The sequence below is a fragment of the Apteryx mantelli genome, chromosome 19 (genome assembly GCF_036417845.1).
Source record: "Apteryx mantelli isolate bAptMan1 chromosome 19, bAptMan1.hap1, whole genome shotgun sequence".
NCBI lineage: Eukaryota > Metazoa > Chordata > Aves > Apterygiformes > Apterygidae > Apteryx > Apteryx mantelli.
The window spans coordinates 13833214-13859796 of NC_089996.1; the positions used below are offsets into that span (position 1 = coordinate 13833214).

At 45.6% G+C, this 26583-nt stretch overlaps 1 protein-coding gene across 1 annotated transcript in view; it reads right to left on the reverse strand.

Annotated features, from left to right (window-relative positions):
- The window catches only part of CACNG4 (calcium voltage-gated channel auxiliary subunit gamma 4), a 41352-nt gene extending 16064 nt beyond the window's left edge, over positions 1-25288 (reverse strand). The window contains exon 1 of the mRNA XM_067308344.1: positions 25066-25288. Coding sequence (XP_067164445.1) covers positions 25066-25288 — 223 coding nt within the window. The remainder of the gene's footprint in view (positions 1-25065) is intronic.
- Between the last annotated feature and the right edge of the window lie 1295 nt (positions 25289-26583).

The window sequence follows — 26583 nt, forward strand, 5'->3', positions numbered from 1 at the left end:
CCCACCCTTTTCTCTTCTACTGCTCTTGAGTTTCCCATGGCTCAGATATGGCATCTTAACTGACCTCCACCAGACATCAGTGGACACTCGCCATCGTCCCAAGAACTTGACCACGTAGGAGAATGAGATACGTATCCCATTTGGGTGCTGCAGTCTGCTGTTGAGCGCTGACTTCTAGTTCTGGCATGAACTATTTTACTCATCGAGCAAATTTTATTTTGTCATTCTGCAATTCAGGACGTAACACCCTGAATGCTTGTGTGTATACAGCCTGTTAAAGCATATCCAAATTCTAAATTACTTACACCAGAAGGCATTCGGGGAAGTGCCTACAAAGGCTCAGTTAGTTTTCATTCACATGGGTATATGCAGGATCAGCAGCCGATCTTCTGTTTTCGGCTGGGCGAATATCATCAAAGATGTTGTGCATTTGTGTTTCTGTGTAAGAACTGAACAGATGCAGGAAAGATGCCTTGCCAAAAACTTCCTTAAAACACTATGACAGCCTTTTGTTCCATATAAGGTTTTATTTGAGACCTTGAGTCATGTTAGAAAATCCATGGCAGTGGAGCTCATTTCCTGAAGATTCACCTCACCTGCACATGTGGGAGCTAATAAAACACATCACAGCATCTGGCTGCTGTCCTTTAAATTCTCTTCAGTCATTACAAAACTGCTGCCAAAAGTACTAAGTGTCCTTGTGCTACCACAGTGAATATCAATAGTATCAGGGAAATGTAGGACAGCAGCAAAGGAGATAAGATTTGATTGTATGTTATACTTTGTTTTGAGCCACTTATTTTCCATTTATTTTCCATTTCCATTTTTCAAGCGTACTGTAGCCACTGCTCAGGCATCTCCACTCTCCCCTTTGTGCGTTGCTGACAGCCATCTGCAATTTGCTCCTTATTAACCATATCCTCTTGTGCTTTTTCTTGGATGGCAAATTTGGGGAAATTCGGGGGATTCTGTGGCTTATTTTAATCTTTGTTGCCTCTTTTTACTAAGCATATTGAGGGAACGAATCTGTGTTTTCTAAGAAGAAGCACCGACATACTTCCAGCCCTGATGTTCGGTTTGCATTTTGTAAATCATCTGCACAGGGAAATGGGGGCAATTCCTCACCCTGAGTATGTCTTGTGATTTGTGGGCAATGCTGGTTGCATTGCTTGAGGAACTTTTCAAAATCAGAGCTAAGTTAGCCCTGAGACGTAAAGCGTTCCCATGCCTGGCTGAATCCCAAGAGACTGTCAACATTTCTAGCTGTCATGGGGTTGTTAACTCACTTTTCTCTGTGTGCTTTTCTATATACCACAACGGCCCACACTTTCTGTATTCTGCCTTCACACTTCATCTCATCCTGCATCTCGTGGCATTCCTTTATTCCGGCAGCCCAGAAGTTTGTCTCACCACTCATTTCCATATTTTGCTCCTCTGCAACTTTGCCAAAGCTGCTTCTGTTCATGTAAGCTCGCATAACCGTTCTCTTTCTTTTAAAATGAATTTAGAAATTTGATAGAAACCTCCATTAGAGTTTTTTAGTTGGGTTTTCTACCTTAGCTAAAATTGGTCTCACACTTGAATAGTTAGTTTTGGATTCACAGGTGAACATCTTCATCTATCATATCTTCAAACTGAAAGCCAGTCTCCAGAGAGTTTCCTGCTCTTTGTTACATTCTGGTCCAAAATGCCTTAATTTAACGAGGTACTTAGTACCCAACAGTGCTTTTGGCACAATGTGTCTCAGACTAACGTGTTATTCATGACAACTGTAACTACACAGCTGGACCACCTTAGAGAGCAACAGGAAATAAGCAGTGGTGGCCCATATGCTAGCTAGGATTCAGATGTACATTGCGTTGGACCAAACCCCACTGTTTTTCCAGCTTTCATGACCCTGGCATACATTCACCAATACTAAGACTGCTCCTTCAGGCAGACTGCTGCCAGTCCATCAATCATTATGAGAGGGATGAAATGCCAAACTTTATGGGATGCAACTTTGAGAACAGACAGTCATTTTGTCTGAAGAAGTGTTCATATGCTGCAAAATGACAAATTGTGTTTATTTTCACATTGTCAAACTGTGCTTTTTTTCCCGTGCTGGCACAATTGGAATCAAGTTTCCCTTAAGGGATAGTTTGTTTTTTATCCATCTGGTTTCCCTTACTTCAGTAAGTCATCAGTTCTCCCTCATTAACATGGTGATCAACCAGGACTTGATGGGTTCACCTCTTATGATCACAGCATGTCTATAAAGCCTATATCATGGTTCATCGCTACCTGGGGAAGAAATTTAAGGAAATGGACATTAATGTCTCTTCAGAGTCCCTAGTGGCTTTATAATTTAAGATGTAGACGTGATCACATCTGGGGAATGAATACTGTTCTTGAACTACTGTTCTTGAAACATACCCAGCACAATGTGTGATGCCGTGTTCCCTGTATCTTCTACCACCTCAACTGTCCTATACATCCATCCTTGAGCTACTGTCTTCTCACTCTCAATTTCTAATTTTAGACCCTCTTAAATATTCATTTTTAAGGTTCCTGAAAAGCCTTCATTTCAAACAGGCAGGATAGCTGTGGTTTGCAATTGCCATATAGCAGTCTGGAATTTAAGAAACAGCTCTCCAGAATGAGGACCCCTGTAACCCTTGGGGATGTTTGTGGCAGCATGCGAAGAACACATGACATCTTTGTCTACAACAGACTAAGCAAGAACCTCCAGAGCTAGTGAGTAGAAAAAAATGGCTCGTATTACTGATACTCCTTGTGTCATCAATGTAGCAGAAGCTTACAAGGCACCATATAATAATTTCTCTGCATAAAATGACTTATTGTCTGCTCTAATAGCAATGAACATCTCTAACCTGACATCTAGGACTGAACTCTTTCTTCACAAACCTTATTTTGGCTCTTATCCGCTCAGCTCCCTGTGCAGGTCATTAATGCACCCCCAAGTTTTTCTCATGAAAAAAAAAGAAGAGAGGATTTAGATTGGAAAGCTGTGATATAGGACCTCAGTAGTTAACTGATAATATACAGGATATTTGGACACTCTGGGAATCATGTTGAATTTCCATGTCTCTTCAATTCATGTTGATCCATCACAAGATGATGGCATTAAAAAAAAAATGGACTGGATATTGAAGAAGCAATAGGGAAATTTCACTCCATAAATCATTTTAATTGAAGGGAATGCTTGCAATATGTCTGGCTTCATAATGCAGTGACCTTGAGTTGGATCTGCATTCATTTTGGAGCATGTCTTCCTCATTTCTATGCCGGCTTGTTGAGTTATACATAGAAGAAAAATCTCTAGAGATGGATCATGCACAATCAGTGATGCAGGACTGAACCAGGACAGATGACAACAGGGAATCTAAAGGTTAGGAGAAAGGGAGTATAACTGCCAGACCCTGACGATGGCTGAATTTGGGAAATACAAGTCAAGTTTCAAAGCCATCTGCAGAATGTATCAGTACAAAGGACAATCCACTAAGCGGGATTAGAACAACGCCTCCAAGAGACTGTGCTGCCTAGTAGACTGCTCAGGGCTAATATCCAACCTTGGGACTATGTAACTGGGCTGCTGGGTACAAAGAACAGGTTCCAGTGTGGAAAAAATAAAAGGAACAAAAATGTTTCTGCAAATATATCCTGCAAGAAAATATTAAAGGAAATACGAAGGACTTCAGCTGGAGTCAGAGTTACTACTGTTTCAGTTACAGCTGATTAGCTGTAGCACATGCAACCCATCAGGTGCCATACCCAGCGTGCAGCGTAGGTGCTGGGTGGGCTGCTCTGGAGGCTGCTTGCAGAAGTAGGGAGTCTCCTGCGCCCAGGGGCGTTCGGAGCCGGTGTGGGACCGACAGGGAGCCCCGGGGCCCGGGACGGTCTGGCTCCGGCTGCCAGCAGGGCAGCAGGAGGGGGCAGCAGGGGAGGCTGGTGGCAAATTGCACAGCGGATGGGGGGGGCTGATTGCTACGGAGGGACTTTGAGAGTGGGAAGACGACAATTAGCAGCTCTGGGGGAGGAAGAGAGAGGGAGAGAGTTGAAAAAGGAGGAGGAAAAGGAGCGCTTCAGGGCAGAGGGGGAAGGAAACTGGAGGTGGTTCACAGGGGAGGAGGGAAGGAAACATGGAAGAAAGTGGGAGGGAGAGAGAGAGAGCGCAGGAGAAGGAGGAGGAAGAGCTGGGGAGGGTGGGCTGTGGGTGGCCGGCGGGGAGGAGAGCGCTCTGAGAGGATGGCGAGGAGGAAGGGAGCCTGACAGATTGGCAGTGCCTGTGGAGACAGGCACCAGATGGCTACCCCGGGTCTCTTCTGAGCATCGGTCTTTGTTTTCCCTGTGCTCGAATCCCTGCTCGGCTCTGTGTGTGCAGGCTCCTCTCCCGTATCGGGAAGGAGTCGCTGCTCGTACTAGTGACAGAAGGCAAGGTGATGCATAAAGCAGCTGCCTGAGGAAAATTAAGAGCCTCGCACTTATCATTCCCGGGATTGATTTAAATAGTTAAAGTCAACAAATGAATTAATACATTGAAAGGGAGACAGCTACCAAATAGCTCTTTAAATGAACGCAAGCAGAGGAGATTTCATCTGGATCCCGCACCTGAAACTTTCTATTTTCTAATGCAAACTAAACAGTGACAAATAAAAATGAGACTGCGAAAGCAGCATGAGCTCTTTAAGCTTTAATTATTCATCAGAACTGTTTTCTTCTCTGCTGAGATTCAGCGCAACACATTTAAGCAGGTTACGCTGAGGTTTACGGAAGATGTAACTTGCTTGTTACACCAGCTAATAAATACAACTAAGCACAATGGTCCAACAATATTTGTAGAAACAGCATTTGGGAAAATGTGTTTAATGAATCAGAAGTGCCTAATCTATTCAGTCTTGAAAAGCAAAGCACATCATGCAAAATTACAGTGCACTAAAGCACAGACACATAAATATTTTATTGATGAATTCAGAGGTTACTTTCTTCCCTCTTTTGGCATTTCAGAATTGCATTTTTACTATGAAATGTCTCTACTTGCATAAGGGAAGGATAATTTTGGTGGAAGCTTTGGGCAATCCAGTCTGCGATCTCAATCCTGAATTGAAGTATCGTATCTCAGAGCTCCATTCCTTTCAGAATCACACGTCTCCCCTTGTAACCGAAAAGGCTTCCTGCTTTTTGCCGGCATAGGATGGAGGGGCAGTGACAGGAGAGGTCAACAGCTGGGAGACGACATCCCCAAGAAATTTTCCTTTTGCCGGGAAGAATTAACGAAAGGTAGGTCCCCCCGTATGCCTGGCCGCTCGGCGGGTTATGCCACCGACTGCCTCCCGCACCCTCCTCCTCAAGCCTCTTTCTCTCCAGCACCTTACAGGCACCGCGTTTCCATCGGCAGACGGCTGTGTGGGGTGGCTGGGTCATGCTCACACGCTACGGGGAGTTTGTGGCTTATCCTACATCTCACAGGGCGACGCTTTAATCCCCCTTGGTGCTTCCAGCACTGCACCTGCGCGGCTCAGCGTCTGGCCTTCTGCAACGCTTGGCATCTCGGGGCCCATATTTCCTCCTGAGTTGTGAAAGCAGGAGAGGGCCAGGTTGTTAACACTGGGAGAGACCTCCTGAAAGGCCAGCTTGCGAAGGACCCGGCAGATCTGCCTACCTGGGAACGGTGCCATGCAGGAGGAGAGATTTATAGCAGCTTTCCCCTTCAGGCGCTTTATCTGGCGTGATGCAGAGCTTGCAGTGCCTTTCTCATTTCCACCTATTACAAACTCCCCTTCCAGTGCAGCAGCCGGTGCGGGGCTCCCCGGGCCCGGTGCTGAGCCCCGCGGCCGCCCGCGCCCCCGCCGGGGCAGCCGCCCGCCCCGCGCCTCGCGCTTGTCCTGGCAGACGGGCTGCCTGGTGCAGGCAGCGGAAGGGCAGCTTTCCAAAATCCCGCTTCTCTTAACGGGGCCACATTCTGCTACTTACTCAGTCTTTACAACTCAGTGATATGCTGCCAATATATTTTTGCCAAGGAGCTGAGGCAAAAATATGTCTCTTCTTCCCACTCCCTCAGCCTGTGAAAAAATCTCAGTTGTGTGCAAAGAGGCCCCGTGTATTTGTGTGTGTATTGGGGCGGCGGGGAATAAGGGAATAAGAGTTTCCGTTAATTTCTTCTCCAACTGAAAATCTGCCTTATAACCAGGAAGCACTGTTTTTACCATGTATAAATTAGGGCAGAAAAGCCTCATGTTGTGTTGTACAGAAATGGTAGTTCATGCAGGGGACAGGCTTGAGCTCTGTCCCCCGTAAGCAAATCCTTGCACTGCTCTGTGTCTCAGCTCCTCCACTGTGCAATGGAGACAGTGTTGGCTGATAAAGCATTTGGGGATTTACGGCTCAAAAAAGCCCTATATTAGCAAAGCTGCCTATTAATGGACAAGGAAAAGAGGCACAATCCTTCTAAGGTGAGGATCTCTCTGTTTGTTTATAAAGTGCTTGACGTGCCCCAAGGGCCAGAGAAACTCCAGGTGTTTAAGGTATTAACTTGAATTATCTGGGTGGTGGAGGCTTTTTTTTTTTTTTTTTAAGCTTCCCAGCAACTTTGCAAACTACATGTTCCCAAAAGGTGTATTTCTCTCTCTTCCCGTTCCTGGACCTTGCATGACTTCAAGACATCAAATGTTAATGAAAGTTTGCCAGGCTTCAAGGTCTGTGAACTGGAAGTTAAAAATTCTGCACCATAGAATGGCTCTAAAAATACTCAGTCATGTTGAAATATCAGCTGGCTCCAACAGCTCTCTTGCACACAATGCTACAGGCGCATCAGGCCTTTATCTCCTAAACTTTAGCTGTTAAGAAAGTTTTCCTAGTGCTCACAAATCCCTAATACTCTGTGGACTGGGTTCATTAGGTTATGTACCTGCAAAGAGCTACTGGACAGTGAGGATCTGCTGGTGTCATTTAACTTCAACCTTTTTATCCTTTCTGTCCTGCAGCCTCTCTCCTGTGCCTCTGTCCTGAGGAATCCCCAAGGTGAGGACTATCCCCAGGACGAACACGGCCCGAAACACCAGCCCTGCAGGTCTTCAGAAGCGCACTGAGGCCTGACACCATCCCATGTAGCATCAGGGCCTGGCTCCTGAGTCCTGCTCTTTGGCGTCTTCCACTGTCCAGGGAGGCAGGGGTTCTGCTCGTAAGGTGGTTCCTACTTGTTAGGCATGACAACACCTAAGTGCCGCTGTGAATCTGGTCCTAAGAGCTCCTGAACAGGAGAGTCAAATTGTCATGCAAAGTGAATGCGTTTCTGCTTGCAGGCTACACATGCCTCAAGCAACCTGAACTTAAGCTTCCTGCTAACTGGCAAATTACTCGATATGCCAGGTGTAAGTTCCTTGACTTCTGAAGGGTTCCCGAAGAAACACAGTTGTCTCCTTGCAGTTTTAAGGGGTTTTTTTTTTCTTTTCTAACAAGTGTTATGGGAGCTGGTTTTCCAGTATCGCAGACACCCTCTTCTGCTCTGAGAAGTGCAACGTACATCCTCCCAGCGAAGCAAATGAGGCTCCCGAATACAATGATTTGGATCGTGACTTCGAGCACAATCTTGAATAAGAAGCGGTGTCTAAAATGTTCCCATCACCGGAGAAGCCACTGGAGGCTTTGTGACTCAGAGCACCTCTGAGTCATGCATCACGATGCTCCCGGGCTCTCAGGGGATACTAGTTTGCTGCTAGCCTGTATCAGCGATGAATTACGGCTTTCCCTCCGGGCTTAGCCATTAGCGAGACGGTCGGACCCCAAAACCTTGGCTATTCCTTGCCAATCCGTGTCAATGGAAGGAAAGTGTATACAAAAACCGTGACCTTATCCTGCAGCGCCAGATCTAAGGGCTGGATATTTGGCTCAGGTGTGCGCAAAAAGTTTATTACTCCCAGTCATGGGCAGGCTGCCTGGCCGCACTCTAGCCCTATGTAAGTACATTATGAGTCAGAGTCAAATTGCTATTTTTGAGCAAGTGAGCAGAAATAATTCATGTACATGTGAGTTAAAATTCTGCTTAAAAATTACTCTCTGTCTTTGAAGCTTAAAACTTGTGAGATTTACACTATTTGAAACTGAGTTTCATTTTACTAGGTTCTTTCCAGCTGTTATTGTAAGCATAGACCCTCATCCTACAAACCTTTCTGCACTTTAAGAATCTTTTCTCATGCAAATCTCAATTTCTAGAGCTGGTAGAATCAGTTGCACATGTAAGTGTTATGAAGACTTGGCGCCTTAAGCCGGACCAGACAAAGTCTTGTGCCAAACACTGAGATGCATGATATTTCTTAAGCAAAAGCTCAAGCAATAAATCTTCTTCTTTTAGGGATTTTGAAACTGATTTCTGAATATTGAATTAATTTATCTGTCAGTATGAACTGAGGTTTTGGAAAGGTAAAAGGTGCAGGCTTGCGTGTGTTAACTTTGTGAGCAAAAGCACAAAAAGAAAACACTTTTTCATCCATATGAGCTTCTGTAAATTGTATTCCATTCTTAGGAGAGAAAACATAATGTAAAAAAAAAACCCTAATAATTTAAACCTTGCAGGAAAAGAGGCAGGAGCAATGTGAACCTCTGAAATGATAAATGTATGATTTTATTCCACGGCCACTGTGGGGTTTTAAATTAGTTTTATTTTTCTTTTATTTCTTGTTGTTGACAAGCTGGATCTTGTTGCTATCCAGTTGTAATGTTCAGAGATAAGAAAATCTTGAAGGTCAAAATCCTGTTCTTAGTTATTCTTGTGCAAGGTAACTTACTGTGTTTGTGGCAATGATGTGGAATGAGCTCACGTCGCTATGGGTACCTGAATCAGGCCTACGTAATGGGAAAATTCACCATTCCTATCCCCTCCCCTTAAGCTGTTGCAATGAAAAAATAGGCATCTATAAGGAAAGTTTCACGTATGACGCAAATGCTGGACTGGAGGAAATACTTTTCTAAAAGAAAGCGCATTGCGCTGGTGGTCTCACGCATAGCCCCCCCCACCATCCAGGGGCGATGGATTAGGTTGTAGTTGACTCTGTCACCAATGAGAATTTTGCCGCTAATGCTCCAAAATGCAGACCGAGGCCGACGTATCGGTGTGCGTTACGACGTCTACGCGTGGATATTGAAACTGCCTACATTGAACCGGGTTCCTTTGTCCACACGGCGGATTTGACAGGGGGACGCGCAACGGGCTCGGCTGCAGATGTCGGACCTGCATGAGATGCGCCAGACCAGCCAGAGGAAACAGGAATAACCGCCGAGATCCCGAACATGGGGGAGACCCTGAGACCGGACTCTGCCCTCCGCTTGTTATGGTAGGGATGCACAGAAGCACAGTGAAGTGATGGTTAAAAAAAGAGTCAACCTTAATTACTGTTTTCTGTGGGTTCAGTTCAGTGCTCTAATACCTCCTGGATGTAGCTTTCCTTGACGGTTTTGTAACATCTAAAAGAAAGAAAAGAAGATGAAGAGGAAGCAAAGCGTACAGGCCTTGATCATGACAGGCCTACAGCTCCTGGACTGCTAGCTTTTCGCTGTGCATGAAAGCTCTGGGTCCCTGCTAAATCATGCTTTGAGTAAATGTGGATGGATCACATACATGAAAGATCTGGAACAACAGTTTCTCGCGGCTGACAGCATGGCTGTGGATCAAGACATGCCTTTTTCTTTACTGTTGGGAGGGGACTGAAGGCTAAAGTTGGGTCTCTGTGTTGAAAGTCTTAATGCAATCTTATTTTACGGGGGAAAAAAACCCCACACAACAAAAAAAGAGTACTATCCAGGAATGGGATCAAGTAGTGCAAACTGGCCATTTTTCTGATAGCACGATTTCCTTTTTCCTAAAACATTTCTGACTCCAGCAGTATGTGTCAGCCAGCTAAACCAGAGACCTCAGCTATAAGGTTTGGAGCTGTATTTTCTAGAAACAGGACTGTATAGTCCTGTATAGTGGAAACAGGATGAACCAGCTTGTACGTACCGCCTTGCTGTAGAAGTAGGACTGTCTTTGCATTTCACTGTTGTACAATCAATTTTCAGACTAAGATTCTTTCTTTTACATAGTCAGGGGACTTAATTCAGCCTGGAATAAATGGGCAGTTAATAATGGGCCAAACTCCACTTGGATGTTGTTCTAGTTAATTAGAAAGAGTAGCATCAGGGCTAAAATTGGCATAGAGCGTTTAAGTGACTGCCTTTAGAGGCAGGGAAGAAAACCCTTGCTTAGCTCACTGCATCCAGCTCTTCAAATGCAAATTAACCTGTCAACATCTGCATGTAGCCACAAAGGGTAGCTGCAACAAGGAGCTCTAAACATCCAAAAGAAGGTCTGAAAATGTTTCGTTCCAAATAGCTATTTTCTAAAATAATTTCTAGTAAATAAGAATACATTTGAAGTGGTAAACTGAGCATCTGCTACATGAAATGAATGGAGGACAGCATGTGAAAAGAAACATATGTCAAGTATGCACTTCAGATGCATTGACTACTTGCCTCCAAAAAAGTGAATTTTGCAGCAAACACTGAGCAAAAATTACCTCTGCAGACACAAGAGCAGCCCTGAATAACTGTAGAATTCAAGCTCAGCCATACCTTTCCCTTCCCGTAGTTGGAGAGAATAGTTCACTGTATTTAGCTGATTCATGGGTTCTTTTCCTGCGAGAAGCCTTAGGCATGCCAAGCCCAGATGGCTTTTGTTTGGAGCAAACAATGTCTCTTTACTAGTACATTAGCAGAGCTAACCAAGTCACTGCTGGAGCCAAATCATACCAGATTTGGTTCATAGGAGAGACGATACAAAAATACCCTGTGCTTTTCTGAAGTATCTTATATGCCAGCGGAGCCAATGACACCCTTACTACGACTGATTCAGCAATGTGTACAGCAGGAAATGAGCTCCATCGCTGGGAGGGAATTGCTTGTGAATCAATTCCTTTCCCAAATACGCTGCAACTCAGGTAAATTGTATTTCAGTATTTCGTTTAGCTCGTTATCCTCAGACAAGACGTTTATTGACTTAGGTGAAGATCTTACTTAGGTAACAAGTATAGAATAAGGCCCCTTTAGCGTGAAAGAGAAGGAAAGGTTGGATTTCAGACCTAAAAGCGCAACTTCTCTTTACGATACAGTGTGCAGGAATATTTTGCTTTTGCTTTCAGTGTAAGCCGGCCATAAGACAAGGAGATAGCTCTGCCCAGCTTCCTGATGTCTCTTTTCTGTTGGGGGAATAATCTCCTACGGAACCTGGTACCCATGTACTGTCCGCCAACCTGCAGAGGCTCGGCTTCGTTTCAGGCACGCAGCTCTGGTCTCGGGTGTAGGTACCGCCTAAGCCCTTCTCACTGAAATGAAAACAAGCCACCAGCAGCTTCTGTGGAAGCCAGGACACTGCTGTACTGTGGTACAGTTAAACAGGAGTCAAAATCCCATCCACATACAAACCAGTCTGCCATTGGAGCAAGCTCGGGCCAACACCGTCACTCATCCGCGGGCTTTTAGCCTGAATCAGGACTGAGGAAGCAGTAAAGATCTCAGACTCAGGTGACAGCGTCAGGCTGTGGCCTTTCCGCCTTGGCGTAGCCTGGCATCCGTACTAACAACTACAAAGTGAGGGACGGGCAGAGAAAACGAAAGAGAAAATCCTCTAGAAAATACAAAAATCTGCCAGACACAACTGCCGTTCCCTGAGACAACTTCAGAGATCAGATCCCTTCCTGCCCCTTTTCAGCGGCTTCTCCTCTTTGCTCAGTTTATGCTTCAATATTTCTTCCCGGATGCGGGGAAGTACAATTACCGAAACGAACCGCCTCCGTGCTAATAGCAGTGGTGAACTGCCACGGCGCATCAGCGGAGCAGCCCAGCGAGCGCTATTATTGGGTGCATGTCCACCATGTCCACCAGCGGCCCTGGTCTTCCAGGAATTAGATTTCCACAGTGCCCCTGGGCCTTGCGTCGACATCTTCCTCGTTCCACAGCAAAATAAATAAATAAAATTCCAAGGGTCGCATAAATGCAGTGCAAAATATGAAACGCTAAAGAACAGGGTTACCCAATGGTTAATTTAGAAAGGAACATATCATTATAAACGTATGAACGTGGCTACATATTGATGCTGTATAAATATTTAAGGGGATGCCTTGTGTAAGGGTAGCATTCCAAGCTACACCTAAAATAACGCGTGTGAATGAAAATTAAAAGAATATTTCACCATTCAGACTTGTTTAAGCTGCCTTTGAAATGCATTTTTTTTTTTTTTTTTAACCCCAGCCACTGAACATTAGTATGGGAAAAGATATCAGACAAAATTCATTTTTGGTGTAATTCTACCAAAGTCAGCAGAGTTAAACTGAAGATGATTTTTCTGGCCTTTTAAATAGAGTGTAATTTTCTCCATGGGTACTTATTAAATGCTATTGAGAGGGAGATTGCTGCTGCTGCTGTTGGAAAGGCATTTGGGAGAGGTCATTCTATCCCATGTGAATAACACCAGTGAAAAAAACAGGAGGTCTGTAGTTTTTACAAGTTGAAAAGTCCCTTAGGACTCTAACTACACCACACACCACTGCCTGACCCAAAGCTAAGAGCATGTGTCTATTCTGAGTTAAGATATTCCAGCTTGACATCCACTCCTACATTACAAGAATTCTCCCTTTAAAAATTTCTTAAAATATTGGAGAGGGCATTGCAGAAGATGTCCATCGGGACGTTTGGTCCCATCTCCATCAGGGAGGACATACTCCCTGCGTATAATCTGGGAGTCTCAGCTGCTGTACGTTGACATTTTGGACCTGGATAGGGTTTGTATCCCTTTCACCAGCTGCCGTAAGCACTAGTCGAGAAACACGTTCCCGACCCTTCCTTTGGACTCCGTGATTCCTGTAGTCTCAGCTGCACATGGACGCAGGGAGCACCCAGCCTAGCGCTGCATGCATGCCTTCACGACATGACAGACATTTTCAGGCTGAGGAAGTTTTAGATTGAAAGTTTCCCAATCCCTTGGCATAGAAGCACCCCAAGATTACTGTACGGGAGGGTGTCACTGCTGTCCAGCAGCAGGATGGCCAAGCAACACCTCCTCTCCAAAGGGAACTCAAGGATCTGGATCCTAAGTGGATGGCATTGCCCCTGCATGGAGCCGAGCCAGGTGCCCAAACTGAGGAGCAGGAGCCAAGACGTAGCGCAGTACTTAACCTTGCTCTAGGGTGATGTAGGCAGCTCTCCACCCAGCACAAGGGTTGCCAGACTTGCTCTTTCAAGGCCCCTGAGCTTTCTTCTTGCCTCCATAGGGAGCCCCACTGTCTAGCTGAGCACTCCGGCTTGCCCTGGCAGAAATCGGAAGCTTCATTTTCTGGCAGTGCGGCAGCTCACTTTTTGTCTGGATCTTGCACAAATAAATCCAAACCTGGGCTAAACGTTGGGACCAAGCTCAGAGAACTCTTTGACCATTTTACAAAAAGCTTAACTAGAAGAGAGAAGACTCATGGGATGACAACAGGGGAACACACGAGACCTCATAATTAACATAACATGCCACAGATGAAATTAAAATGTAAATTAGTATCTCTAAACAAAGTGGTTAAGCTCTATCCCTTGGGACAGTTAAACATGAAATGGGCAAAGGATATATCAGAGGATCTAGTTGTACGCTTGTAGCACTTTGGGCTAGCTTGTAGGTATTTTCTTTCTCTAACAGCCACAATGCTGAGCTCCAAGGAAGGATTTGTCTGTGCGATGCAGTGAAGCTCAGCAATAATTACCCATTGTGTTATGTGATGAGCTATCCTTTCGGGTCTTCAGTAGCCCATGCACCTGGACTTTAACTAGCACCAAATAATATGCACAGAAAACATTTTTATGTAAGAGGAGGTGAACATCACTAAAAATCAGAGAGCCTTTGTATGGCATGCCAAACTGCTGAAGCGAAAAAATGTCTTCAGTGAAAGGGCTCAGATGTGAGCATGTTTCAGTGCACAGCTCCAGGAAAAACTCTGATAATAAATGTGAGCTTGTTATCGTTGCTTTTCAGTGGGAAGTAAAGCCGGAAGCAGGGTCGTGCTGGCTAATTGAAGCTTACATTTTCATTCAAGCACTGCATTTTAATTATAAACTAGTGACACAAGTGTCACTTAGTTTTTATCCTGTTTTAAGTGTGCATATATATAAAAATATTTTCAGTTATTAATTTATTCCTGTGATCATGTTCATTATCCTACATTATGTCTACCAGGCACGTGTCTAATAACATGTTTGATACATGCTAATTCTTATGCCTCTTAATACAGGGCTTACACACACATTTTAGGCTGAACAGTGTGCCAGTTGGCCACCAAACCAGGTGCACATTAATGCTATAAAATCAGCATTAGTAACTGTGTACCCATATTCTGGCCAGCTGCAACCACTTGCACAGCCCTCCCAGGGCAGAGTATTCATGCCAGAAAAAGGGATAACCTGTGGGAATTGCTGCAATCAGAGATGTAGCCTGCAGACCCTGACAACGAGGTCCTGGCTTCCCAGGTCTGGGCCCTGACTCAGAAACGTTTGTTCGTCCTCTGCGTAACTTCTGCATCCAAGCAGTTCCTCTGATTCTGCAAAGTCAAGCATGTGTTGACTCTTTGCAGGACAAAGGCCCGGGCTAAGATTTAGAATTCAGATGGAAAATTTCTGGCCCGTATTTCCTTCTCTATAGGGTTCTACTGCTGCGTCCCAAGACTGTCTCCAGCTAGAACGCTGCCATTTTTATACAGAAATGTAAATAAAATGAGTAAAAGGTCATTGGGAATTGGCTACCAAGAGACACAAAATTCATTAAAATCAGAACAAGACTACAAATAAAAATGAAGGGAGTATTTCTAGAAAACAAGTTATGAGAGTAATCTCTTTCAAAACCATTGAATGGAATGGGGTAGCTATTTTTTTTTCCTCTTAATTTGCTCTCCACCTATAAAGTGGATTCTATTTCAATAAGCACTATCATAGCGGGCCACTGCAAATGAATCGTTTGACTGGCTATAATTAGAAGTGATACTCTGAATGCAGCACCTTGTATTACTCTTAAATACTATACTTTATTTCAGAGCTTGCATCTTTAAGGATCTCAAAGCATCCCCAAACCTGTCTGCATTTGCCAGTGCTAAAGTCAAGGACAGCAATATAGCAAAATGTGCACAGCAAAGGAGAAATGCTCACCAGTCACTGAAGGAAACCTTCAGTCTACTGAGAAGAACCACAGGATGTTTAACCTCATGATTAGCAGATAGAGGCAGTGTCTCAGATAAATATTTTGGAAACACCTAAGTAACTCAGAAAAACAAATTCTATTGGCTCCCAACGCAACGTAAGCTTTAAAGACATAAACCATTTCTGGAAATATATTTAGAGTTCACAAGCTACACTCTTTGAAAAGATTACCCATCATCTCAAAGGATCTTTTGTTGACAGGCATAAACGTCTTTTAGCAGTACACAGAGCTAGGCGGATGTGCGCCAGCTCTGATCCAAATCCAGGGTGGTCACATCCAAGCGGCACTAAGACCAAGGCCAATAAACTCAGCCTCTTGCCAGGTTTTATTAGCTGGGTGCATCCACGTAGAGTGGCGTTTGGAGGGGAACTGCTTGTGTCCCACCAGGCGGCTGGAAGTATGAGCTTGGGCCTGTCTGCAAAGAGCACACTCACGTACCCGAAGTCCTGCAACGGCAAACACCTCCGCTCTGCTGCCTGTCTGCAGGAGAAGGCTAAGCACCTAACTGGTCAGGATTAGAAACCATAGTTTTTATGAAGACATTTTCAAACTGTTACTGAGATCCCTGAGCCGTTTCATCATATCCAGGGTAGCTCTGCCTGGTACTGACATTTTCCAGCAGTTCTCATAACAAAACCCCATTTCAATTCTTTATATTGCTGTCAAGCTCCAACCGCACAGAACAAACAGTTGTAAGCTGGATGGATGGATGGATGTCAGGTTGGCAAGATGGGAGCAGGGGAGTTTAAGTCTGGGAGGAAACAGAAGAGTCTAGGAGCACAAGACCACTCTCCCTCTACATCTTGCAATAGAAACCCAATTTCTGAAGTTCGGGGATTTTGCAATTGCCAACGAATAACCCACAGGCAGTGTGTCCTATTCTCCATCAGGAGAGGCATATTCAGACAATAACAACTATTTCAGGCAATATTTTGGGCTATTTACAGGGTTTCAACCATGTTCATGAGTTATGGGTATAAATGTGATGCCACATAATGCAAATTTCTGTTTCATCAGTTTGCCAGAAACAAACTAGCATGCAAAGAAACCAACTCTAGCTAATTTTGCATTTAAAAAGTATGTAAGTATGCAAAAGAACATTGCTATGGTTTACCTCAGACTAGATGACCTACTGGACAAGGACAATTAAAGCACACTATTGCCATTAGCAAATGACGTACAAGGGAATATTACTAACCTTCATGTCTGGCTACCTTTGAAAACTCAGTCTAAACAATCACAAGGTCTTTCAGCTTCAACGAGTTTGCTATTTCATTAGCCTGTGGGTATCTGAATGCTGGGAGCAGAGCTTTAAAAAAAATACCACGGCGATTCTTATAAGGAATTATCCACAGCGTGTTGATAATAGCAATCACTGATATTCAGTGAGCCATAAGACGGATATATGCAGCTGTAAGATAGGTATATGCAATAAGTTGTATTTTAGATTTGATTACATTTAGGCAAGGTACCTCTGGCATTATCCTATTTCAAGTTATAATTGTGACATGTCATGTTTTCTATTTAATGTCTTACAGCAACAATATATAAACTATGCCCTGGGAAGCAAGTAAGACACAACAACAGCCCCAATGCTATTGAATACGATATTTGTGGACAAGAGGAAATGTTCAATCATCCATATTCTATCCCAAATTGTATTATTTAAAATGTATAAATGGGAGAAAGCTGATCTGAGACCTCTAGTAGAAAATTGGCAGTGACTTAAAAACAGTTATTAACTAAATCTGAAAAAAAGTTGGAACATAAATGAGGATGGTAACTCCTCACTGAAGTGGGTACCTCTTCCTGTTGAACGGGAGATGTTTGTCGCTTCTGCATATCTCTGAAATATTTGGTGTTATCAAGCTAATGGGATTGGCTAAGTGAGATGCTTTCAAAGGGCATAACTAAATGGCACAATTCCAAAACAGCAATTAAAAGGAGGAATGCTTGAAAAAGAACAATGAAAGAGGTTAATTTGTATCAGGGCCTGGCAATCTGCACAGGAAATACTATAATTGCACGTAGCACTTCTCTTTTGTCCACCTCTCCCTATCATGACGGCATGTTTATAATCCATTGCCCCCATATATACGAAGTTTGACAAAAAGTAAGTGACTCATTTCTGCTGAAGAAGAATTTACAGTACCCTTTGCAAAGTGAACAGGAGCCCAGATAAACACACAAGAAACAAAGTAAAACAGATAGGAAAAAGAGAGCCCAAATCTCCTATCTTTTGACAAGTGTATGATTATATATTTTTGGTTGGCAGGACGGCACAGAGATGCTTGAGAGTTAAGAGGAGAAATAAAAAACCCTGGATTTCTACCTGGGGCAGTATCTACCAGTTTTCTAAAGAAAGACTCTTGCATAGTGTTGAAAAGCTAATTTAGAAAGTACCTTTTTAACACAAAGGAAGTTATAACGTTTCAGGGGGAGGAAAAGGGAAAGAGAACAAAGATGTTCAGACTACAACATACCATGGGAAGGAAGAGAAAGAAGGGCTGGACTATCTGCCAGGCTAAATCAAGAACAGCTTCAACGATTTGACTGAATTTGACCCATAGCATGCAACAACTGGCCAGAAGGCCCCCAGATGTGAAGGGAGACGGAGCTAAAGTCTGCCTAGGCCAGGCCATCCATCCTGCAGGCAGTTTGCCCTGAGGCTTGCTATTTCGAGAGATTAGAGAGGCCACATATCATTAATATTATAATAAATCCCAAGATAGAAAAAGTCACAGTCTCAAATTTTGCTCTGGTCCCCAGCACCTCTTTTGCGGTGTGCCCCCCTACACATGGCAAAAATATGCATTTACATATGCAGAACACCATTCTGATGATAGAAAAAAATGTAAACCAAAGCCCAGGGAAGAGTCATCTTTCACCCTAACATTCCTAAGGTAAAATGAGCAGATATACTTTGGGAATGCAGATGAACAAATAAAGGGAGTAACTATCTGAAAAGAGGAGAGAGAAGACAAAATGCATTGTAATTTAACTGAGCAAAATACGCCAAAGAACTCAGACACCTTAGTGCAAGGTAGAAAACACAGAGAAGCCCTGCATGGCACTAGAGCTGTCTACTGAAAACATCCTTTTGTTTTGAAGTCATAAACGTGGATCACTCACAGACATATGGGCAGTTGTGCAGTTATCCTGTTTATTTTACTACCCCTTTGCATCCTGCCTTGCCATCTGTTGGTAAGAATTTGGATGCCGAACCATAAGACTGCAATATAATAAATACCAGTAAACAGAAATCTAAAATGAAGATAACCACAAAGTAATGATTTGAAGCAGGACCAGTTTTTCAGTATGACAAAAATGTTAGAAAGTACGATTTATTTCATGAGATGGTTCTTGGCTCAGAAAAGAAGGACTAGCAGGAAGAGGTCCAACTGAAGGGACAGATCTATGATCCCTTCACTTATATTGGCTTCATATTGGCATAACTCCACTGACTTCCTAGAAAGTAGTTTAAATTTATGGAAGTGGAGAATCAGACTTAATCCTGTCCCTCAAGGAAGACATGCTTAAATACAAAATTTTGTACGTATAAAACATAAGCGGCAAGCAAAGTGCTTCAAAAACACTTGAACTAGTGTTCATACAAGTTCACTGAGCTGGGCAGTCCTATTGCTGCGTCCCAGTTGCTCCACATTTTCTTTTCCCTTTCATTAATACTACAGAGGAAAGCAGATGGGAAGGAAGCACAGTTATCCCTGCTATTCAGGGACAGAAAAAGTAACTTGCCCAACCTCACGCAGGAAATCTAGCAAAGCCCAGACCTACAAGCCCATCCTCCTTCTCCGTCTCCATTTCCATCACGAGACGTAGAAGTTACTGCCCCGCTCTCTGACACACCAAACCACACAGACTCCTGCTAAATATCTGCATGCTTAGAAGTATTATACCAGACTCACATGACACACACTGTGCAAGTACTCCTGTTGGGTCAAAAGAGTTAGAAAAGGACATGAACACACCGGCCTCACTGAATTTTTCCCCCTTTTATCGTTCTGTTTCTGTAAAGGTATACATGGCTCCTGAATGAAGGTACCAGCCACGCGCTCCTTCTCCCCTAACCTTCTAAGGTGGCTCACGTTCTGCAGCAGAGGGGTCAGCTGGACCAGGCAGCGGCAGCTGGAAGGAGCCCAAGGACTGCATTACTTTATGAAGGTCACTTAGGACCCCAAAATGACTTGCTACCACAAATGCCATCTGCCAGCCACCCACAATACACAGTACGATTGTATGCAGAATAAAAAGTTACTACAGCACAGCACAGCCACAGCTATCCTATTTGTATAACCCACTGCGTTCTTGACTCCTTTCACATGACATTTCTGAAACACTTTGGTAAAATGAGTATTATCCACATTATATCTTGCACAGATGAAAAAGCTTTACAGCTGGATTACAAATAGGCTTTCACTGGTTTATAGCCTTCGGGGAGTATCAGTAATGCACCGAACATCTTTGGGTTCCAAGTTTTGCACTGGGACATCTGACGTGCTGAAAGCCATAGAGGGGAAAAAAATAAAAAACAGCACATGCAGCCTGATAGCTCCCTACCGGCCACGTAGTAGATCAAGTTCAAGAGAGCAAATTAATTCATTAAAGCAACATATATTCAGTCAGTTAGCTTCAGATCCATGTTTCATATAACATCACAGGAAGAATGGATGTTTAGTTAAATCAATACAGGCATTTCAGAGCCTCTGTTACAAACGTTCAAAGAGGTGCATTTAAGAGATCCATGCTTTTTTTAGAAGAGAATAGATCTATCTCTTAGCCCACCTTATGCTGACAGTTCCTCCAACACAAAATTTCTCGGTATTTTAAAATAAGCTATATTACGGACATAATTTTGAAGAGATTAAACTCTGCTTCCCCAAAGGTTGCTCCAAATTCAGAACCTCTGTCTGGCAAACAGAATGCTTCAGAAAGAAAAATAAACCTAAAAAGGCTGTCAAAAATCACTCCACCAATTTCTGACAAAACCCCATTGCTTCAAACACCACTACAAAGATGACTTTTCAACTGCAAGAACTGCATTTAGCAACGATCAGTACAGCACGAGCACTTTCGCAACAGCATGTGTTTTACAAAGGAAATGGAAACGGGAAAGAACGTATGGAAAGAAAGACAACGAAAACACGGGCTGAATCTCAGAAAAGTCTTTCTCAAATGTGTTTGATTTTGTTTTGAAAGATTTGTGGATAAAAGTTCACCCTTCAGGGCCTATGACACACATACAAGATATATGTATTATCCAAGAAATAGGTTATGGCATACACAGAATGAGTTTTTCATAACGGAGACACTTGTTTGTGTATTCTCCGCATGCAGCTCCCTTGTTTGTAGTGCAGATACAGGCTCGCATGCCTGTGAAGACGGAGATGACCTACTGCCTCATCTTCTAATCCACCTCCTTGCGCCAGTGCATATAATCTCCAAGGCAGGCCATGCCTGATATTAAAGTGATACAACATTTGCTGTTAGGCAAACAAAAATTTGGCAATAGCATTTGAAAATAAAGTCTCTATTGTATTTAGCTTATTACAAAGAGTGGTGGTGCTAGAACTTCATAACAGTGCTTCAAGAATACTAAAGAATACTCATTCTCTTTGGACGAACCATGAATTTGCAGTATTGATGGATGGCAGCCTTCCTTTATTTGCTTGCCTCAAACATTTGTATAAGCATTTTTATTTTGTTTTCAAGAGTATCCATGGAAGCAGAGCATGCGCATGCTGCAATACCCATGTTTGTGTGCATTCATCCAAGCCAGACGACATGCAAATAATTGTGCAAATGTGCATTTGTGCAAGTTTTTGAGTCATAAATGATTTACTTGGTCCTTCCTCCCGATTAGAGATGTTTCGGTTACCAGTCAGGAAGGACAAATGGTTTCACGTGAATTAAATAACCAATTGCACCACTTGGAAAGTAAACGACAAACAGGGAATATTGAAAGCAGCAGACACAATAGGTTCAAAGGGATTCATATGCTGAAGGGTTTAATAAAATACTCTTTGAATAAATTTAAATTGCAAGCACATTACTTGATTTCATATTGATGTCACAGGGCCTGCCGAGCTCTCTGCTGAGAACAGTCCTATTAACTTCAGCGTGATTGTTCTTGAAGATGAAGCAGTTTCAGTGGATAAAGTGGTGCTTTAAAAATTACTTTTTTTTTTAGGTAAATATTTGGTACATCTGTTTAATAGCAGTTTCTCCTTATGAGTAGGATTCTGTAAGGCTTACACAGCTGGACATTTACCATTTACATTACTGCACATTTACTATAGGAATAGGGGCTGCTAAGAAGTTACAGTGGCTTAATCTGTCTTTATCAGGTTAGTTTGAGCTCTAAGGGACTATTTGTGAGAGACAGCATTATTCTTTGCAGTGTTTGCAAGACTGTTCTTCAGCCTCTCGACACAGATCCACGGGGAGGGACGATGATCGCAGCCTGACTGGGGACGCAGGCCATCCCAGCTGTCACTTGAAATGGGGCCGATTTGCTCTTTTTATCAATCTGGCTTGCGTAGGGTTGAGGGGCGGATTTCAAGCGAGGCCGCGACGGCTGCATGCCGCGGTACTGGGGCTTCACGAGAAACTTCTCGCTAGTCTCGTGGTAGTTTGATTTTAGTTGTCAAAACTGCAGGCACCGCAGATTTGCTGGGGCCCCCAAACCAGGGAAACCTTTTCCGGGGCGCCTCTGCACCATCTCCCTCGGCTCCAGCCCCGACGCGCAACCCAACGGCACCTACCGCTGCTATCGGCACATCCACACTGAGGCTTGTTTTAAACTGTTTGCTACCTAAGGCAATTGCCTTGGATACAGGTTTTAAATCTGTGCAGAAAGAGTGCTATTGTGTAAAATCATCTAAGATGCGAGGAGCCTCCTACCTCCACCTTTGACAAACACAGTAAAAGAGCAAAACTGGGATTATGCAGGCAAGGGTTTGACTAATGTGTCATTAATGCTGCCTCTGGAGTGACTAAGCTCCATAGTAGTATTGACTAGTAGTACTGAAACACGATTTCGTCCCCAAGATAACTGCAGCTCCAAACAAAGACAATATGCTGGATCCTTAAATCCTATCGCTCCAGTTATCATTACAATGCTAATTTGTCATAAAGTGTTACCTCCAAGAAGAAAAACAGAAAAGCATTGAGAAATGCCTAATATTTCAGTCAGAAAGCTACCCTTTTCCATTCAGTTTCAGCAAATTTGTTTGAAAACTTGGAATTTGGGGATACTGAACAGGTGACATCTCAAAATCAAGAATATTGATTTTTATTGATATAGTTTAAAAACATTTTAATGGAAAATTTCGGCTGACCTGAAATTTACTCAGTGCAATGCTTTATTTATGTCGACAGCAATTTAAGAGGCTGTTCAAGAAATGTCCAGCTTTTGCACATTTGCGTCTTAGATCTGTCTGTTTTGGGATAAGAGTGAAATGGTGCTTAAGACCATAACAATAAATTAAGTAAGCTTTTATAATTACTATTCCAAAACACAAAAAGAGTTCTAAAAATAGGTTTCAAGCTAGACTATTTAAACTGTATATAAAAATTTGTAACTGAAATTATTTTCGTGCTGTATATCTCATCAGAGTTGCAAGTCTTATAGTGTGATTTCATTAAAAAGAACCATCCATTCAGGATGACTGACATTCGGAAACAAACACGGGTTTGTTTTTTTTAATTTTCTTCTAGAAATGATTTCATTATTTGATAAAACAAAGCAACCTTTCAATGTTGAAATCAAAGTGCCATGATAGGGTTTAAAACATTAGTATTTTCATGTATCTATATATTTTATTTTATAAAGACAGAGCATACCGAAAATTTAGGAAGGAATGTAGTCTCTTTTTTCTCATATCCATGAACAGAAGACAGTTTTCTCAAATCATTCACTCTTAGCATATATTTGACAAACAACTTCAAAATTTTTAACTTTGCTTATGAGCATTTGAATTTTGAGGAGAATCAGCTGCTCGGCTGCAGCTGGTTAGAGGGGTCGCATGCCACGCTTTTTGTTCCCCGAATTGAGGAAGGTTCAAGTTCCACCCGTGCACAACTGCTATGTGCAATTTCTCCACAAATACCCTGGCTAATAAAATGTACTCCGGAAGGCATAGGCATTGCCACAGGGCAAGCAATGGGAATGGATATTAGTGAGCATTACCGGGCACCGTTTGCAACACTTGCCCATTTCTCAAGACGTTACTGACGTCTTCTTCTTCTTCTTTTTTTTTTTAAAGTTCTGACCTAAGCCCAGCTGAAATTCAGGGAAAAATTCCACCAGTTTTAGTTAAAGCTGAAATGCATGAGATTCCTAGAAGATCAAGCAGAAATCCTGACTTCGCGAAACCTGGGGATTTCTCCTAGATACGACAGGCCTGGTCTAGCAGAACATGCTCAGCAACTCCTGGAAGATGCAAACGAAACACTGAGAACAGAGGCTGAAGACACTAGAACAAGCTGAGCAAAGACCACGAGGTTTGGTCCAAGCGGAGGACGCTCAGCATCTCCCAGGAAACTCAGCAGCTCTCAAAAATCAACCCGCATTTTCCAGGTGCCATAAAAAGCCCATACCAAGAGTTAGGTTTCTTTTAGGAGTTATAAAGCTAATCGCTATTATTGCCAGGAAACCTTCACATTTCAGCAATCCTTCCTCTCTCTTTCTGTCTAAAAATATTTTCTAGTCCTGCAGCCATTCTGTGCATGCATACTAGCACTTGGTAGCAAATACGGTGTTTTAAGAGAAAGAGGATTGTTACACTATAGCCTTAAATTGTTAGGAAGAGGACAAGATCTGAACAGATGCAATGACGAGGAGCTTCTAGGATACCACAGCCTTTTCTAAAGAGAGGGGAAAAAACCGACTCGGGATATAGACGCCAGTCTCCGAACTACAGCCGGACTCGCCCGGCCTGAGCTCTGTGCCGGTTAGAATAACGCAGGAAACCCGGTTTGCAAAGTTCGTGTGAGCTAAGTTGTGCCGATGGCATCGGGTGCACCGAGGCTCACACGGCAAGTGCATTACTGGGGGGGGGGGGGGGGGGGGGGGAGAACAGGCTCCAGCACACCCCCGCCGCCGGGAGCCACCAAGCAGCCCAGCAGCAGCTTTCCTGCGAGCTCTTCCTTCCACCCAGCACCTCCGCATCCCTCCGGAGCCGGCAGGAGCGGGGCGGGAGAGGTTTGGGGGCGCCGCGCTGCCGGCTGCTGCCCCCGCCCGGGGCTTTCCGTGCCCCGTGTCCCCCCCCCCCAAATCCTTCCCCCCCCCCCCCGTGCTTCTTCGCCGCCCCGCACCTTTGCAAAGGGCCCCACGGGCTCGGCCTCTGCGGGCGGCCAAACCCCGCGGCTCCCCCGGGCTTTCGCGCTCCGCACCGAGCAGCCCCGCGGCCCCTTCGCGGGTCTCCGTCCGGGCGGAGGCGGCGGAGCGGAGCGGAGCGGTGCGGAGCGGTGCGGAGCGGCCCCCCGGCACCTCCGCGCGGCCCCGCCACCCGCGGGAGCCCCGCAGCCCCCGCGACCCCCCGCAGCCCCCGGGCCGGGCCGGGTCGGGCTCGGCGGCCCGCGGTCCGGTTCCCATAGCAATCCCGGGGATGCCGGTTGCCACGGCAACACCATCCTCCTCCTCGGCCGCGCCGGAGCCGCGGCGCCGGCTGCAGCGGGCTCCGCTCCGCTCGGCTCTGCCCCGCTCGGCTCGGTTCTGCCCCGCTCGGTTCTGCCCCGCTCGGCCCGGCCCGGCGCCGCCAAGTTACTTTCCCCCGGCGCCGCCGCGGTACCTTCGAGGCAGCAGATCCGCCAGAGCCCCGAGTGCGTGAGGTCGCCCCGCGCCCGCCGCGGCGGCCCCTGCGCCTCGTCGGCCGTGATGTTGGTGCCGTTGCAGATGTGGGCGCTGGAGTAGAGCCAGTAGTCGGTGCCGATGGCGATGGCCATGAGGCTGAAGGCGGCGAAGGCGCCCACCGTGGTCAGCAGCATCTGGACGCCGCGGTCACACCACACCATGGTGCTTCATAGTCCCCCCGCGCGGGCGCGGGGGCCGCAACGACACCGCCCGGCAGCCGCCGCCGCCGCCGCCGCCGCCCGCGGGAGGGAGCCGAGTCACGGGGCGGGGGGCGGAGGCGGGGGGGGGGGGGGCGCCGCCGCCGCCGCTGCCGCCGCCGCCGCCGCCGCGGGGCCGGGCTCCGCCGCCGGCCGCGCCCCGCTCCGCCCCGCGCCCCGCGCCGCCCCCGCGCAGCCTCCGCGCCGCCACCTGTTCGCGCGCCCCGCGCAGCGGCACCGGCGCCCCCCCGCCCGCGCCGCCTTCGCCCCGCTGCCTCGCGGCGCTCCCCGCTCGCCCCGCGCAGCTTAAGCGCCGCTTCCTTCTGCTGCGCAGACGCGCGCGCGCGCTGGGGCAGCGGCGCCCAGACGCCGGGGGAGAAGGGCGCTGCGATGCCGAGAGGAGCGGGTGCGACGCCGGCACCGTAGCCACAGCAGCGGGGCTTGCAGAGGTTTAGCCGTAGTTTCCTCCTGCAGCCTTGCTGCCATTCCTTACGGAAGGTGGTTGGAGGCGGGGAACGGGGGTGTCCCCACCGCTCCGCCCCGGAGACCCCCGCGGCGCGCACGGGCAGCTCGGGCGGCCCCCGTCCGCCTCCCCCGCAGGCAGCTTTTGCCCAGCTTCCCTGCAGAGCTCTGTGTTTGCACCGTGTAGGTTAAGCACACCTTCGTTCTGCTGCGCGCACACGTGCGCTGGAGCAGTGGTGCCAAGCGCAGTGGGATCCCCCAGCGCTTTTGCTGCCATCCCGAGAGGAGGGTGTCCACACGGGCAAGGTAGCCCCAGCAGTGGGAGCATGGAGGTTTAGCCATAATTTCCTCCTGCAGCCTTACTCAGTGATTCCTTATGGAAGAAGGTTGTGGGCAAGTGTTTGGACTGCTGGTTTCCTTTTGTTTGGAAAGAGATGGAGAGGAACCAGCACCTTGAAAATATTTTCTTATGGAAAACCATCTCAATTTTTACCAGGCTATCCTTCCTTCCACCCCTGACTCTCATCACCGCGAGTTAACAAGCCAGCCCTGCCTCTACCTCATCTGAGTGACAAGTCAGATGAATGGGAAGCCTTGCTGATCAGCTAATGCGTTTGTGTGGAGCGAACGTGGCAGCACACCACTCCTGTGTGTGTGTGAATTAGGGAGTGGGAGGACAAGAGCTACAAACCTCGAGAAACACAGCCTCCTTCCCGTGCAGCGCGGGGATGACTGCAGGTGCTTCGCTGACTCCATTGTGTGGCAAACCAACGCAGACGTGTGTTTCAGTCGCTAGC